General features: G+C 37.2%; 1 protein-coding gene across 1 annotated transcript; it reads right to left on the bottom strand.

Moving 5' to 3' along the window:
* Window positions 1–108: 108 nt before the first annotated feature.
* On the bottom strand, window positions 109–15,180 carry pde6c (phosphodiesterase 6C, cGMP-specific, cone, alpha prime). The gene is made up of 22 exons (XM_039664733.2): window positions 14,677–15,180; window positions 12,453–12,605; window positions 10,035–10,124; window positions 9,804–9,944; window positions 9,648–9,722; window positions 9,497–9,561; window positions 6,802–6,868; window positions 6,499–6,546; window positions 6,132–6,281; window positions 5,904–6,047; window positions 5,760–5,825; window positions 5,374–5,520; window positions 4,103–4,210; window positions 3,911–4,020; window positions 3,735–3,822; window positions 3,555–3,655; window positions 3,357–3,464; window positions 3,208–3,271; window positions 3,048–3,122; window positions 2,858–2,941; window positions 2,529–2,682; window positions 109–2,243 (listed from the first exon to the last, which is right to left on the bottom strand). The coding sequence occupies exons 1-22, from the start codon at window positions 15,142–15,144 to the stop codon at window positions 2,185–2,187; spliced, it is 2,565 nt and encodes an 854-aa protein (XP_039520667.2). The 5' UTR covers window positions 15,145–15,180; the 3' UTR covers window positions 109–2,184.
* Window positions 15,181–16,080: the final 900 nt, after the last annotated feature.

The following is a 16,080-nucleotide window of genomic DNA, read 5'->3' as shown; positions in this document are numbered from 1 at the left end:
TTCTTCTGTTGAACACAAGAGAAGATATGTTAACGAATGTTGGAAACCAAACAGTTGTCGATAGCCATCAACGTCCATTGGGTTTTTTCATGCAATGGAAGTCAATGGCTTCCATCAACTGTGGTTACCAATACTTTTCAACGGAAGAAAGAAACTCATACAGGTGTGTAACAACATGTTGATGACAACATTTTTAGGTGAACTATCCCTTTAAGGTCTTTAATCCAATAACAGGGGCCATGACAGTTTGACTACACTGGAACTACTAACTGCATTTAAATGTCAAACCCTCTAGATTTTTCTAACAAGCAGATGTTGCATAAAAATCGTATGTGTTGGTACATTTACTAAATCTCATCAGTGGTCATTTTATATAGGCTATATACACTTATTTGGTTGGTCAAATCGGGGCCTAGTATATTTCCTAAAGCAGAATGAGGTGTTTAGACATCAGGCGATATCAGAGTGCAGCTACCTGAAATAAACTGTTTGTTTATATGCTACTGCTGATTCTCACAAGATCAGAAAAAGGAGACTTTGACCTTACGGACTGGGTAAGTGCCTTCTGCCAGAGGAGATATCTAGAGGCTTCAGCAGTCTGCTTTAAATAAGCATGGTATTTAAAGATTAAATCTGAGTGAATCTCACGAGCTGCTCCCCCATCAAACTCTCTTCAAATCTCCTTATAGGTTTACACATGTTCAAGAACTGACCGTTCCCTCTTGCCTTGTCACAGCATGACTTTTTTTTTTTTTTTTTTTAATATTCCCTGACATTTTGTACCTCCATAGAATACCCCTTAAAAGTAATTTAAACGTTTGGTATAAACAAATACCTCTATGTTATCAATTGATATTCTATGTAATACACTCAATGTTATACTTTCGATAATAGGTTGAAAACTATGTGCAATGCTTAGGTATCATTAAATGAATAAAGAACAAACATCAAAGTTCTGGTCATAAATGTTTCTTCACAGCTGGAATGTTCCTGAACACATAATCCATTGACACTGAATTAGACCATTTCACCTTCTCAGCTTAATCTTCCTTAAAGAACAAAAAAAAAAAAAGTAGAAAAGTGTATCTTTTAAGAATCCAAACGTCCTGTCTCATATCCATCCAAACACAACCGCAACAAGTGGTTAACGCTGCACAAGATGTTTAGCATTAGCAGTGCCATCGCCCCTTGAACAAGAACAACTCATTGTCAGAGTGACTTGTAGCATGAGATGCATTTTACAAATCCCTTGCTAATAAGCCTTCGGCCACAGTTTCTAAAAGCTCTTCTTCAAATGAGTTGGTCCTTCAACTCTAAACAAAGCAACTGCCATGTATTAAAATGCTTTTTGGTAGTTTAAAGGTGAAGTGTGTAGTTTTATGGGATGTTAAAATCCATTCTCTCCTGTTTAGTAGGCATAGAGAGCTATAAGCAAGTCATTAGTAAGTTAATTTCATCCCCCCAAAAAAAGGTGCTATCAAAACAATAAACAGCCTGGCAACACCAATGGCGTTTGTTTGGGGGTGGGGCTATCTGTTTGTTTGACCAATTACAGATGGGTTCGCGCTCAGGAAAATTACACACTTCACCTTTAAATGGGAGTGAATCCAGTCAAATTGGAAGCTTCGATGATCATTTTACAGAGAAGCTAAACACCACACGATTCTGGAATCATTCGAGAATTATGCTATTTTGATCAATTAGTTACTGTCAAGAAAGTTATTAACATTTATTGCTCTACTTCATGATGACAAATCTTTTATGGACTCAAAAGCCGTATACTCCAGGTAAGCTCTGTGAACTACTACACATTCGACGCATGTATAGAGTTGTGTTTCGGCCACCGTTGCGTGGCATTACTTCCTCCAGTGTAGTGAGACGTTAAAAGGTACAGTCAAGGTGAAATCAACGGTTAGGAAAAAGCATGAAATTGTCTATATGATGAAAATTAGCTGGTGCTCTAGGCTGGCACCCCATCAGAAAGAGAACCTGACAGGTACAGTACTTCCATTTCTGGCGAATGCCTACGTGTTCACTTGGAGAAGGTACGTCCAGGGAAATGAGACAGAAAATGGAGGAAACTGGTGAAAATGTAGTGATCCTAGGAGCACATTTCACCTCCCTCTACATGATCGCCAGCTGGCCCAGACTTCTCTGTGGCTCTGAATTTCTGGCGGATGACGTTTAAAATATGGTGCAGGTTTTGGACTTTCCTCCCTCTCCACCTCCTTCATCACCTCCAGCTGCAGTGAAGAACAACAAGAGAAATGAAGTAGTTGGTGGTGTAACAAGTTATGTCATGTACGTTCGGTCCCCCAAGGCTATGATTAGCACAAGATACCCCACATACACATGCTTTCAACCTTAGCCTGGTTGGACGAATTGTTGAATTTGATGCAGATGAAAGCAAAAGTCCAAAATCACAACAAGCTTTATCCTAGCAATTAATTCTTTCCAGTTTCTGATCCAGTTCCCTTATCATTTCCTCTCATTTATCTACAATTCTTGTCTATAAAAGAACAACGCACCCTTTTTAGCTTGCTCCTCTTCTAGTCGCTTTCGTTCGTTCTCCAAAGCGTCCACCTTTGCTTGCCAAACATCAGCCAGTTCCTTCCAGTGGACCCTGTTGTTGTTCAGGCCATCAAACATGGGAGTGATCTCTTTGTGGAACCTTGAAAATTCCTGAATGAGAAAAAGGCCTGTTATTGCAAGCATTCACAAGCCCTGCCGATACATCATTCCCTGTCAGAACGTTCTAGCAAAGTTGCGCTGACATTCCAGGAAAGGTCATTATGGACAGTTGTCCCATTTTTGCAAAAGTAAAATTGATTCCAGCTTGACAGTTTGATGGATTTACCTTGTACACAAATGCGCACACAAAGTCAATGAAACCACACTGCATCTTCGGAAGTTCATCTGACTTGTTCCTGTCCATCATGGGCTGAGAAGAGATTCAAAAGAAATGTACTCTCATTCGGGCACTAGTTTTCTTATAATGCAACCAATTGAAAAGCAAAACTAGGTGAAATTGATCTTCACAATCTCACAATGGGTTGTTGATCTAGCACAGTTCTTTCCAGATCTCCCTGCTCCCAGAATTCAGCTGCCACCATGAGAGCCACCTTCAGGAAAAAAAAAAGGGCCATTAGTTCACAATAACCCATGGACTGGATAATCCTGACCACGAATAACCAAAGTTGCACATACTTTGCTTTGGACCTCCCATGGCTTGGTAATGGCAGACAAGTCACAACCGGTCATCATCATTGCCCTGTTTGGAATCAAACAACACGTCTTCAAACGCTCAATTCAATATTTTCTCAAGTAGCAGGGTTTCAATGAGAAGTGACGCTTACATAATGATTTCCTTCCTAATGGGGTTGTTGGCCACATAGGCGACCGCTTCCTTCTCATCAGTCATTGGTTCGGTGGCATCAACAATCTTCTGGAACATTGTTCTTTTTCTGTGTTGGGGAACGAAACAAGACCATCATCAGTATGACATCTTCAGGAGTGGCTCTACTTGACGTGAAGATATGCTCTTGAACGCTTACTTGAAATACAAGGCCAAGTCAGTCGCAATGATGCAGACATCATGCAAGTGTTGGACTGTCTCAAACTGGCGTTTCTGCAGACTTTGGAAAATATTAACATTCTGTAAAAGAGGAAAAACAACGTTGGTCCTGGTTATAGCATTAAACTCTGGAACACTTGTGCTTTGTATCCTAACAAACCTCTTCTGCCATCAGCGTCTTGCTGTATTCAAGATGGTGCCTTTCCAAGATGGAGGAGCCGTGAAGCTTGGCCAGAGGTGATCCGCTCCTACATTGGAAATGGATTGTGAGCAAAAGGTCTTCCTTGCTTTATTGAAAAAGTAGTGTGAGTAAAAATGATATATATACTAAATTACTTTGTCTGGTAGAGATTGTTGGTACCCCTGTGGTCAATATCGTGACAGAATGCAGCCGCTACCATCGCAAAGGCATCAAGGTCTGTGTAGTATCTTCTCAGCTTGCCGGTCTGTTGGCCAAGCAAAAAAAAATATTTCATATTTTGACCTCTTTAATGGTAAATAACATGATGTGTGGACTAAAAAACTCACTTGCAGGAGACAGAACATGGTCTGGCCCACATTAAAGCCATGCCTCCAGTTGTGGTAGGTGATATCTCTGTAGCCCTTTCGTACGGTGTACATCCATCTGGTTAGGACCTGGTGTAAGACGGCATTTAAGTCCAAAAAAGTTTCATCTCAAAAGTGAAGGAACATGCCATGCTATTGATTTCACAAATTTGTATTAAGTTCAGGCCAGGTCCAGATTTTTGCAATGGCTGAGGAATATGTAAAACTTTGTGAAAGGTGGACATTTTGATTTCTGGACATTTTGTGGACATTTTGAGTTTGATTTGCAACTTGGAAAATCAGATTTCACACAATCCTTTTCATTCCATTCACTTCAATTTATACGCATATGAATGCTGGAGACAGCAAGAGCAAGCTCGCGAAGAAGTGTCACATATTGAAAAGTTTAAGTTTGGTAGACCAAAAAAATTATGATAAGTCACGGCTTGACCTCTTTCCTGAAATGAAGTCGCACAAACTTCAAATCTGCTGCATTGCGGGAAAGTGGAGTAGAATGTGAAGGTTTTCATTTAGGATTTACTATTTGCTATATGTTGAATTTATGTTTGTAGCCCTCAATCGGGTCATGGGGTCTCTACGACCCCAATCGTTTTACTTAATAAAAAAAGGTTCCCTTCATCTCAGTGGAATAAGATTTTGTGACTTTTCATACATTATATATCTATACACACGTACAAAAACTGGGCTTGATTCGGTTGTTCTGAAGGTATGTAAAAAAAAAAAATTACACTTCTGGTCATCGGGGTCAATATGACCCCACAATATAATGAAAAAAAAAAAATATATATATATATATATATATATACATTTAAAAAAAAAAAATTTCTTCATGTGTCAAAAAAAAAAAAAATCCGGCATAAATCTGAAATTTTTTACAGTACTAGAGCATAAATGTATCATACAAAAATAATATTTCAAATGCAAGCCAATGGTGTAGTTGAGGAATTGTGTGGTATATGGATACAAAAGTACTTTATTTCTCCAAAAACACAGCATTAATGAATAGATGAGAAGTAAACAAAAAAATATTTATATATATTAGTTGTATGATTAAAAATTTATATTTTTTGTACAATTACTCAATCAATTGTTGGGGTCATGTAGACCCCGAAGCCCAGTAGTGTAAACAGGAAACGAAGACCATTTGAAGGTTAAAAAAAACTGTTGCAGTGTCCGCTGAAATTTTGCGTGCTCAAAGGCAATGTGGGAATGCTTGTAAAGTCCAGTCTCACCTCTGCTGGCACTTTGAACTTCTCCACCACTCCAAGTTCAAAAAAACAACGAATGCCACACTTGATAAGGTCAACCTCAGAGAGAGGAAAGTCACTAAAACTAAATAATAGGAGATCGACATCTTTGGCCTCTGGAATGGTGGATCTCTGTGTGTTGAAATACAGGTAGATGCATTAAAAATCAGACATATCATTGAACATCAGATCAATAATGTTGGGTCAAATATGGACAAACCCAACCATTGGGTTAAGTCTTATATTTACATTTTTTAACCCAAGAGTTGGGTTTGTCCATATTTGACCCAACTTTGGGTTTAAACAACCCAGCATTTTTTAGAGTGTATGTTCACTTGGAGTATATTGGTTCAGAGGGGGGGAAATCGTACCAAGAGTTTGTACATTTCTTTCTGATCGCAGTCCTCAGGTTCTTGGTCAAACTTCTCCTTCGTGTTCTAACAAGACAAAAAAACGTGTTTAGTCAACACAATAAAACAGATTTCAGTTTCTTACAGTTAAGTATGATGCCTCACCAGAATCTGTTGGACTTCAACTGGAGTGGCTTTGGTCTGGTACATGACCATTTCCTGTGCAATATCTTTTTTCCACTCCATCCGGTTCAGTCTGTCATATGTGTCACAATTCAGTACAGACCATCCTAAGAACTGTGTCAGGGCCTGAAACAAAGTCCAAAAACAGACTTTAGTGTTGCTGCACAAGATTCATGGAGTCAAAAGGATGGTGAGCATCTAACGACTCACTTCAGTAATTTGTTCATCCTGCTCGTCGAATGGCTTGCCATCTTTTCGGTTGAAGAAAGTGGCAATACCCACAATTTCTTCTTTCTTGTTGACAATGGGAAGGGACAAGACGTTTTTGATGACGAAACCCGTTTCGTCCACAGCTTCTTTCTGAAAAGTTGTCCAATTAAAACAGGTTTGTAAACAGTGTGATCATTAGAAAAAATACTTACAGCCACCTTGGCTTGCTGATAAACTAAGCAAAATAAAGTGTATTCGAGCTCAGGTTAAATCTATTTCGAAGGTAACAGGTTTGTGTCTATTTTAGGTGTGGATTAGGAATAATATGAGCTCTGAGAGGGATTTATCCTGGGATGGCTTACAGTACCTGGAAGGTGAAGTAATCGTCAGCAGCAACATTCATCATGTTGCAAATCTGCAGAAAGAGAAATAAAACAAGATTTCCCCCATCAACATAGGCAAGAAGGTGGTAAGTTTAACCCATTAAGTATTTAACTTAAGTTAAGTGGTGATTTAACGTGGTTATAAGGGCACAATGGTGAAAAATCAATCTAGCCCTGAGGCTTATCCATTTCCAACCACACTAACATTATCAAACATGGCTTTAGGATAATGTACCTTCACAGCTGCATAGTTATTGATTTTGTTAAAGAAAATGCTTTGGACTTACAAAGCCGTTCTCAGCCACATAGGTGGGGAGGCCGCTAACAAGTGCCCAGTGGTCAACAGGAGGGCCCCTGGAAGCAGTAACATTCAATAAGTGAGACTGACAAGCTAGTATGTTATATGGGCAAAAAGGATGTAGACGAACAAACACCTGTCGAGTATTTCACTTCAAAACTATAGGCATTAAAGGGGTCATGAACTGCCTTTTTAAATCTTAGGAGGTCAACTTATGACTTTCGCTTGGTTTTTACATTAAAAAAACATCAAAATGAATAAGTAATAGGCTATTGTCTACCCTAGTTTTGAGCCTAGCTCAAAAACGCTTGGTTTTATGGGCGTCTCGCATTGAAGACTTGGAAGTAAACGCCCACTGCTGTGAGTGGATAACAGTTTTGCATATTATAATGAGTTAGGTAGCTCGATCCGGTTTGTCATCACAAGGTAGGAATCTATGTCATTAAGCTATGCGTGTAATGCACGAATGGGTGGGCGGGGCTAAACCGGCTGTGTTGATCTAGGCGTTGTAGGCGTTGATCTTCTTCTGCGGGGCTGGTGTTTTATCCTCTTTGACGTCATAGTTCCCCACTTTGAAAAACAAGTCGTTTGCTGAGCCTGGTGTCAATAAAAGCTTTTATTGGACTAACAAGGATGTTTTCAGTTCTGAAACTTACAGGATATTCTTATAATATGATGACCTCTTAGATGTCAAAAGCTCAAGGAAAATTTGATTTCTCAGTTCATCACCCCTTTAATAGTTAGTTGGTTTTGACTAGACCACACTTGTCTTGGTGTTTAAGTTCATTAGATATCAACTAATATTGTTTTTAATAAGCAATGCCAATTATTTGTATGTCCGATAACTGATATGCCGAACCAATATTTAAAGTTCTACTTCTGTTTTTGCTGATTTTCATCATATCACAACAATGAAAAAAAAAAACAATTTTTAAAGCTACACTGTGTGATTTTTATCCCCATCTAGCAGTGAAAAGGTATATGACCATCCAGTGAATATTAGTTTCTGTTCCTCTCAATTCCGATTTCGTTTTAACTCCTACGGTGGCCAATGTAGTCCAAGATTAACATGGCTTCCAGTTCGACCTCGTCTATGAGTGTTAACTCAAACGTAAACGCGAAAGGCGAAGCTTGAATTAATGGGTATGTCTAATGTACATTCAAGATGGAGGGGCAACATTGCGACCGACATTAGAACCCCTTACCGTATGTATTTTCAATGGCATATTATACACTCACGAGAATACTTTATTACTTGAATGAAGTAAATGTACATTAATGAGCACATATATTTTTGGAAGAACTAAGTGTTTTTAGCTAAGAATAAACTAAGAGTTACATAGTGTAGCTTTAAATAACACCAGCAGCAACAACAATATTAAAAACAGTCTAATGTCTTCAAATTAAGAACATAAATAAAGCCAGTCAATCAACTTTGCATAAATGTAATCACTTGTTTAAAAGTACAATTTAAAGTATTGAATGTAAACCCAGGAATAAGTATTAGTTGGCCATTCACTCTAGAGATTTGAGTGTTTTGGTTGCGAATCTTTGTCTCTAAACTGTGTTGAAACAAAGTCTTTAGATATACAAAGACTGTGCACTTTTATTATGAAAAGGAGACAGTGCAACGCACAATATGGCGGAATAAGTGCGACCTTCTAAATAAAAGTCGCTAATTGGTAAAGTCATCACGTCACTACAGCATCCGTTAGAAGTCCAAACAGATTTAAATATGAAATTTAATCATAAGCTTGGAGTACAGATTTTGAAGAAGTTGATGTTTCCCCATTCAAAACGATAGGAACTGTACTTGCATGACTGAAATAGCTGAGGCAAGAGGTATTTCAAAGATGGCCGCCGAGTGAAATGACTTGCCTTAAGGGACTTTAGTTGTAAGCTTAACTGCGTTTACTAATAACTTGATAAAATGAAAGAGAGAAGAAATGCCCATGTGTCCTGACTCTCCCGACATTGTTAGAAGCAACAAAGAAAACAGTAATTGGTCTCTTTCCAATTAGCCTATTCATGTTCATGGTTATTTTGTAATGAAATGCCTGCCAACAGCACTATTTTATTCTTTTAAAGTGAGTGTGCATCTCATAAGCAGTCTTACTCTAAATTTGAATTAATTACTATCCACTAATTACACCTTCAACAGTGTAATTTGATTACTTTCCTAATTACTCTCTATACATTTTAAATATAAAATTTCATAAATTATTCTTGAACTGACCAAAGCATTTAAAGGGAGAAGGTTACATTAAAAACATATTTTAACATCAGATGATGTTAAATCCAATATTGTTTTATAGAATTAACTGTAATTACTTAAGAAGTTATATAAGAAAAAAAGAAGAGTAATACCATACTTTACTTTTTCAATGGAAAAGTGATTATTATAGTAATTAACTACTTAGTGTCCACCCATGATTTTAAACTTTCTGAAAAATGCTTTTATATCTGAATAATTATTGGTCAATCAATAAAGTTCATCCAAAAGGTCTGGTTCAGGCCTTGTGCACAATTCTGTACAAGATTTGATCTCATAGCTATTACTTGATTAGTCAAGCTCGTTAGAAAATGGTGTCCAAATAGTTTGTCCCATGTAGCGTATGACTTATGGGTGTGATTTTTCATAATATGATTAATGTTCTTTTAATGCATTAAATAATTATGCTTACGGTATGACTTTGATCTCTTCTTTGCCTTCTAGTAGATAATCAATGATCTTGTAAAAGATGACTTCCTGTTAGAAGAAACAATAAGTTTATAATAATCCTACTAGCCAGTAATACCGACTTGTTTACCAAAGAGAAAAAAAAAATGTGTTACCCTGCCGTCAGGCGTCTTCGGCCCTTTGTATGGCTCCACGTCTCCCAGTTTAATCGGCCACTCATCATAGAATTCCTAAACAATCAAAAAGCAAAGTCGAGCGTTTTATGAACTGATCAATGATCAAATGGAGGATGTTCACCAGATGTCACAAACCTTTTCTTTGGTCATGTCCAGGAGGCCGACAGAGTACCTCTCACACAGGAGATAGGTCCTGACGGTGTACAGGGCCTTGTGAAACTGTCGCTCGATGTCTGTCAACTCTTCAAAGACTTTGCTGGCAGACCACAGAAGAACCTGTGGTGGCACTTTACAGTCAGAATCAAGATTCAAAACACAGTCAAACATCATTAGGTGCTGTAGTATCATTAGGTGCCACAGCATTACCTGGCTTCTTCTAGATTCCACATTATACATGTATGCAGTGTAGTGCTGTAGGGCGATGACTGTGGCGAAAATGATGTACTTGGTGAAGAGCTGAAAAACATGAGTAACACATTTACTTAGTCAACATTAAAATCAAAATTGAATCCATTTTATGGATTTTTTTTTATAAATAATTTCTCTGTGCACATCATTATTGTATTATGTGAATGTGAATGAATGTGCCCTGCCCTCATAATCTTTAATCCAAATAACTTCCCCTCCCTCTTGCGACGTCTCTTCTCTGATGACGCGATTACTGGCATGAGGGCGGGACAACCTGTCACTCACTTGAGATCGACCAAACATCAAATCAATTCCAGATGGACAAAATCAAGTCCTGCCATACATTTTTTTTCTTGTTCAACAAGTCGTTTCAGTCATAGCAATATGGAAGACTATGGCAATTTCTATTTCAGGGTGACTTTTTAGGTCCCAAAGGGATGCTCATTGTCAGTTAGCATAGAGATGTATGAGGCAATGTTCACACATTATTCAAATGGCTTCAAAAGCTTTCTGTTGGTTACTTGAATACTGGCGAAATCTGTGTGGAGAACTCCCAATGGTGTAGATTCATATTCCACCTACGGCCCATCCCCTGATAGCACACAAATATCTCGGACACGTCTATTTGATCTGCAAGATATAATTTTTGCTAAAACGTCTCTTAAGACATTTCCTGTCAGATGTTAAATAGACATTTAGAAAACGTCTTTATGATGTTTATGATTTAGAATGTATGTAAAACTGACTTTTAGGATGTTTATCAGATGTTTGTACAGAGCAGACGTTTTCAAGATGAGTCTGTACAACCCGATTTGTACGAATTTTACAAGGTTGCTAATTCATAACAATTAGTACGATTTTGCTAAATAGTACATATTTTACGAATTAGCCAATTCGTATGAATTCGTACGAATGACCTACCTCTCACCCCGCCCCTAAACATAACCATCACGTGGGTTTAGACAAATCGTACAAATTCGTACGAGTGAGGTCGTATGAATTAGTACGAATTAGCCACTTTTGAATCACTCGTACGAATTGGTCATGAGATAGGGTAGGTCTGTATTATGCAAAATACATTGCCTTAAAGGAGTAGTTCACTTAAAAAAAAAAAAAAAAAACTTTTGCTGATAATTTACTCACCCCAATGTTTCTTCAGTTGAAAAGAAAGGTTTTTGATGAAAACATTCCAGGATTTTCTCCATATAATGGACTTCATTGGGAACCAAACGGTCCAAATGTGTACGGTTTCAGAGCAGCTTCAAAGGGCTTTAAACGACACCAGACGATGAATAAGGGTCTTATCTAGCGAAATGATCAGTTATTTAACAAATGAATTAAAAAGTTGAAGTTTTATAAGCACAAATGCTCGCCTTGCTCTGTTCTGTGATGAGCGTTCGTGACTCTCCTGTTCATACATGACTCGAAGGGTCTTAGATAAGACCCTTATTCATTGTCTGGTGTCGTTTAAAGCCCTTTGAAGCTGCACTGAAACTCTCATTTGGACCTTGAACCATTTGGCACCCAATGAAGTCCATTATAGAAAAATCCAATGTTTTCATCAAAAACCTTAATTTCTTAGAAAGAAAGACGTGGACATCTTGGATGACATGGGGGTGAGAAAATTATCAGCAAAAGTTTTTTTTTTTTTTTAAGAAAAGAACTACTCCTTTAAACAATAATGTTCATGGAACATTGAGTGATAATATTTCAAAGTGATTTCTGTCATTTTGAGGGACAATAAATATTGCTTTAAAAACATTTCAGTAAACCCTGCTAATAGGGATTAGAAGTGAAAAGATGAGATAATTGTGTTTTAAAGGACTGGTTTGAAAACAACCCTGGAAAGACACTTGAGGATTAGGGGAGAAAAACCTGATTCTTAGTGCGTTCCAGTGAATTATTCATGGGATCTATGATAAATTAAGAGAGCAGACCACAAATGTTCAGTTTTTTTTCATACTGTGTTACAGGGGGATACAAAGGAAAAAAGAAAAAAAATAAGGAGGAAAAGAATGCAGTGGCTGAAAAGAGCACTCCATTCACAAATACAAGCATTTTATTCTCCTGAAATTTGAAAATAGAACAAATTTTACAGCTCATTCGGCGCTTGTTTGTACCGCAACTGTATTAAATAAAATGATTTGTTTCAGTCTTTTTGAGTGGAACCGGAAATGCCTCCCATAATCGAAATTTTTTGATTAAATCGCAATGTAATGTAACAGCACCCAGAAAACGTTAACAGTCTGGTCATGCCGATTCAGCACAAATATTGAGGTCAGTATCATACTGATTTCTGCTTTACATCTAGACCCATTGTGAATGTAAAAAAAAAACTGTTTGATGTCATATTTCAAGTTGCTATAGCATACTTACGTCTTCGTCTGCTTTAGAGAATTCATTTGCTCCGACTTTATTTAATGCCGTAACCACACCAAGTACGTCTTTCCCGTTCATGAGAGGCGCAATCAGCATGTTTTTAGTGGTGTATCCTGTCTGCTTGTCCACAAAGTCACTGAATCTGGGGTTCTAAGGAACAAAGACAGGAAAGTGTTGTATTCGTTGAAAAAATGGTTCAAATATTGGTTAACTTAAGCTACTTACCTATTACGAAAAAACCCCTCCACCATTTTAGACAGTAACTAACTGTTGGTCTACCTAACCTGCCTACATCTGACATTCATGTCAGGCATATTTAAAAATTATTTAAATATGTATTTCGACAGAATTGAATATCATTATGATAAAGCTGTGAAAAAGGTAGGCTACTCCACATACACAAGTTTTCTACTCTTTACCCACAAAACCTTTAGTATTAGCATTACAAACACTGAATTATTACCAACATAAATTTAAGTAAAGGACTATATCAGATAATTGGGAATGCTGTTAAATAAATAGCCTATATAACAGTAATAAAATAGCTTTACAGTAAACTTTTTTTTTTGCAGTAGGCTACTATCTTACATTAATGAGCATTTAAGCAAGACTATGTAAAAAAAAAAATACAGCCACTGTCCAGGTAGTAATTAAAGGGATAACAGACACAGCAATACATCATGTTCTATAAGATCATCGAGTTTGTAGCATGATCCAGGGAATTAAAACGTACAAAATCTATTTCAGGCCTAGTGGAGTTGGTAACTAGGCTAATAATAGCCTAGTAGTAAATGTGTAAAGTTGCATAAATTGGAAAAACTCAATAATGCAAGAAAAACACTACCTCGTGTATTTAATGATGTATTTAATTTAAGAATTGCTCTATTGCCATTCTGATTTGCCTGGGAGATTCTCTAATTTTGGGTGAGCAACAGTGAGTTAACAGTAACTCCAGTTGGAACTTGGAATCTTTACCCCAAAATGGCAGTATTTGTTCTTCTATACTCTTTGATCAGCTGGATAAAATCGTTCTGATAGTGATTCCAGCGATATTGTTTCTCTGTGTCGTTATAGTTATAAGATGTGGTGTGTGAACTCTGCTATTCTTTAATATTGAGAACGATTTTTAGAACGATATCTTTATCTTTATAGTTATCGTCCACCTAAATTTAGCCTACACTTCTGTGTTATGTAACAAAGGTTAATACATTTAACCCTGTCCTGAACACTTAAGCTGAGGTTGCACCCCCAGTGAATGTACAATGATTAAACACAAAGCTAGTATATAGCACATGAAAGTATCCTATCTTTAATTATGTTCATTTTTTATCAGTTGTGGCTTGCTTGAGGAGCTCTGTCTCCCTGAACTACTAATGACTTTCACTGCACCTAGTGTAATCTGGGTGATTAAGTCATATTACATATTAAGGTAATATTATAATAATATTTTTGACTACAATAAAAACTTTTTTTTTAATTGTTACCACATAATATGTTTAGGGTGTATGCGTACATCGTAATTTATTAGGAATATAAAACACTGCTTTTTCACAATTAACACAATTTACATATCACTAAATGCTATTTTTTTTTTAAAAAACACTAAAGGGTTTACAGGAAATTAAATTGGCTGGACATAAAAATTACATGGTCTTAATGCAAAACAAAGAGGTTGAATTTGTTTTTACACCAAACAAAAAAGTTGCTTCAAGATTTTTGGCATTTAAAAATTACTAAAAATGAACTCTTTGAAGTGCCGGCAATATATATTAACCCAGCAACCAAAATGTCCCAAAAACGGTTTGCTATAATGTTTTAAGTTATGAAAACTTTGTTTCAAAATGTCAAGGTTTTTTTTTTTTTTAAGTTTAAAAACGTTTTTCTTGGTTATTCAGTTTATTAAGGGAATATTCCATTTTATCATTTTGCAAACATTATGGGAACGTTACTTTTGTGTGTTCTCTGACCGTTCTGAACAAGGTAGTAACATTTAAAACACAAACATTTAAGGGAAAAAAAATATTCCATGAACTGTGTATAGATGATATACAATTTTTTTTGTTATCAATTCATTTTTTTTAATCTTTTTTTTTTTAAATTCTCTTTCAATGTATGCTGTTGGATTTATTGTGTTTGTGTTTAACACATTTGTTATTTGCAGAGTGTAATTACAGAAAAGAATAACTAGGGGAGCAATGAGAGAGAACTTTACTTTACTCACCTGTTTGACATCGGGAACATTAGCTGATTTTTTCGTGGTTGCTACTTGGCCAACTATGCCAATGTCAGTAGGGAACACAATTTCAGACTGAGGGTTGACCAGGTTGGCCTCGTATTTCGAGGTAGGGGTGATGTCGAAAAGACACGTAGCGAGCTCAGGGATGCCATTTCTCGCTCGGTTTATGAAATAGCTGCAGCGGTCGGCGTTCACCAGCATACATATCCTCTGCAGGACCTTGTGCATGGCCTTTTCCATAACGGGCTGCGAATGCATGTCTTTGACCATGTCGAAGATGATGTTGGCCTCCTGGATTTGGCTGACATCCTTGAACGAGGACGGATCTTTGATGTCAAGGTTCTCGGAAAAAGCGGCGGCGATGGCCTCGCATCGGATTTTCTTCTCAAAATACTCTTTGGCGAACTGGGGGTTATTCTCCAAGTACTTTTCCACACTATCCTTGTCTGCCATTTTGAAGTGCGCTTCTGTGCTCGTCCTCTCACAGATTCATTACTTGTGGGATGTCAGGGTGGAAAGTGAAGCTTGTCAGTGGCCTGCTTCAGACAGGTGCATCCTCCAGTGCTGGTCTCCTCCAGAGAATAGTGGCTTACAGGCTGAAGGGATCAAAGCGGCCGCTAATTAAAGTGACGTCATGACATTAAACCCCTAAGCTTCCTTAACCTGCAAATCCCCACCCTGATCATTTTATGTTAGACAATCCAGTCATAGCCGAACACCTCAGTTTTCTCCCATGGCGAAAGTGTTGGCACATGACAAAATATTTGTCACATCCGTCGGTCGATTAGACCCATGGTGTTTCTGATCTAATGCACCACCACCATCACCAGCGCATGTGTGTTCATTGGGCCCAGACAGTATGGGAAGATGCAGTCCTTGGACATGCTTAGATCCTTAGATTTGTGGAAAAACGTATAATTTGACACCAGACCTATACTGATTCCTAGCTGCTGAAAATGAAGCATTTATAAATGTATTCACTGCTGGTCAAAAGTTTGGAATAATTAAGTTATTCCAAAACATTTTTTGAGGACTGTTAAAACGCACATTCTGAATTTAAATAAAGTTTGATTTTGATTAAAGAAGCACATGGGCCAGTTCCAGGTAAGACGATCTCTTTATATTTCTCCAATTAAATGTAAAATATTCACTTGTCAGAATGTGTGCACGACATATTGATTATCATTTCCGAAACAAGAAGTTTTCTTCATTTAGAAAATTGTTAGATTTACAATTTTTTTTTATAATGTTTAATTATATACACTGAGTATCAAGTCAATAGATTCTCTATTGTTAGCAAAACATACCAAGTAAAAAAAAAGTAAAAAAAGTAAGTAAAATTTATTTGTATAGCACTTTTCTCAGATGAAGATCACAAAGTGCTTCGCA

Source organism: Pimephales promelas, chromosome 17 (genome assembly GCF_988280905.1).
Source record: "Pimephales promelas chromosome 17, fPimPro1.hap1.1, whole genome shotgun sequence".
NCBI lineage: Eukaryota > Metazoa > Chordata > Actinopteri > Cypriniformes > Leuciscidae > Pimephales > Pimephales promelas.
The sequence above is the reverse complement of the archived record's forward strand: the minus strand, read 5'-3'. Positions and strand labels throughout refer to the sequence as shown.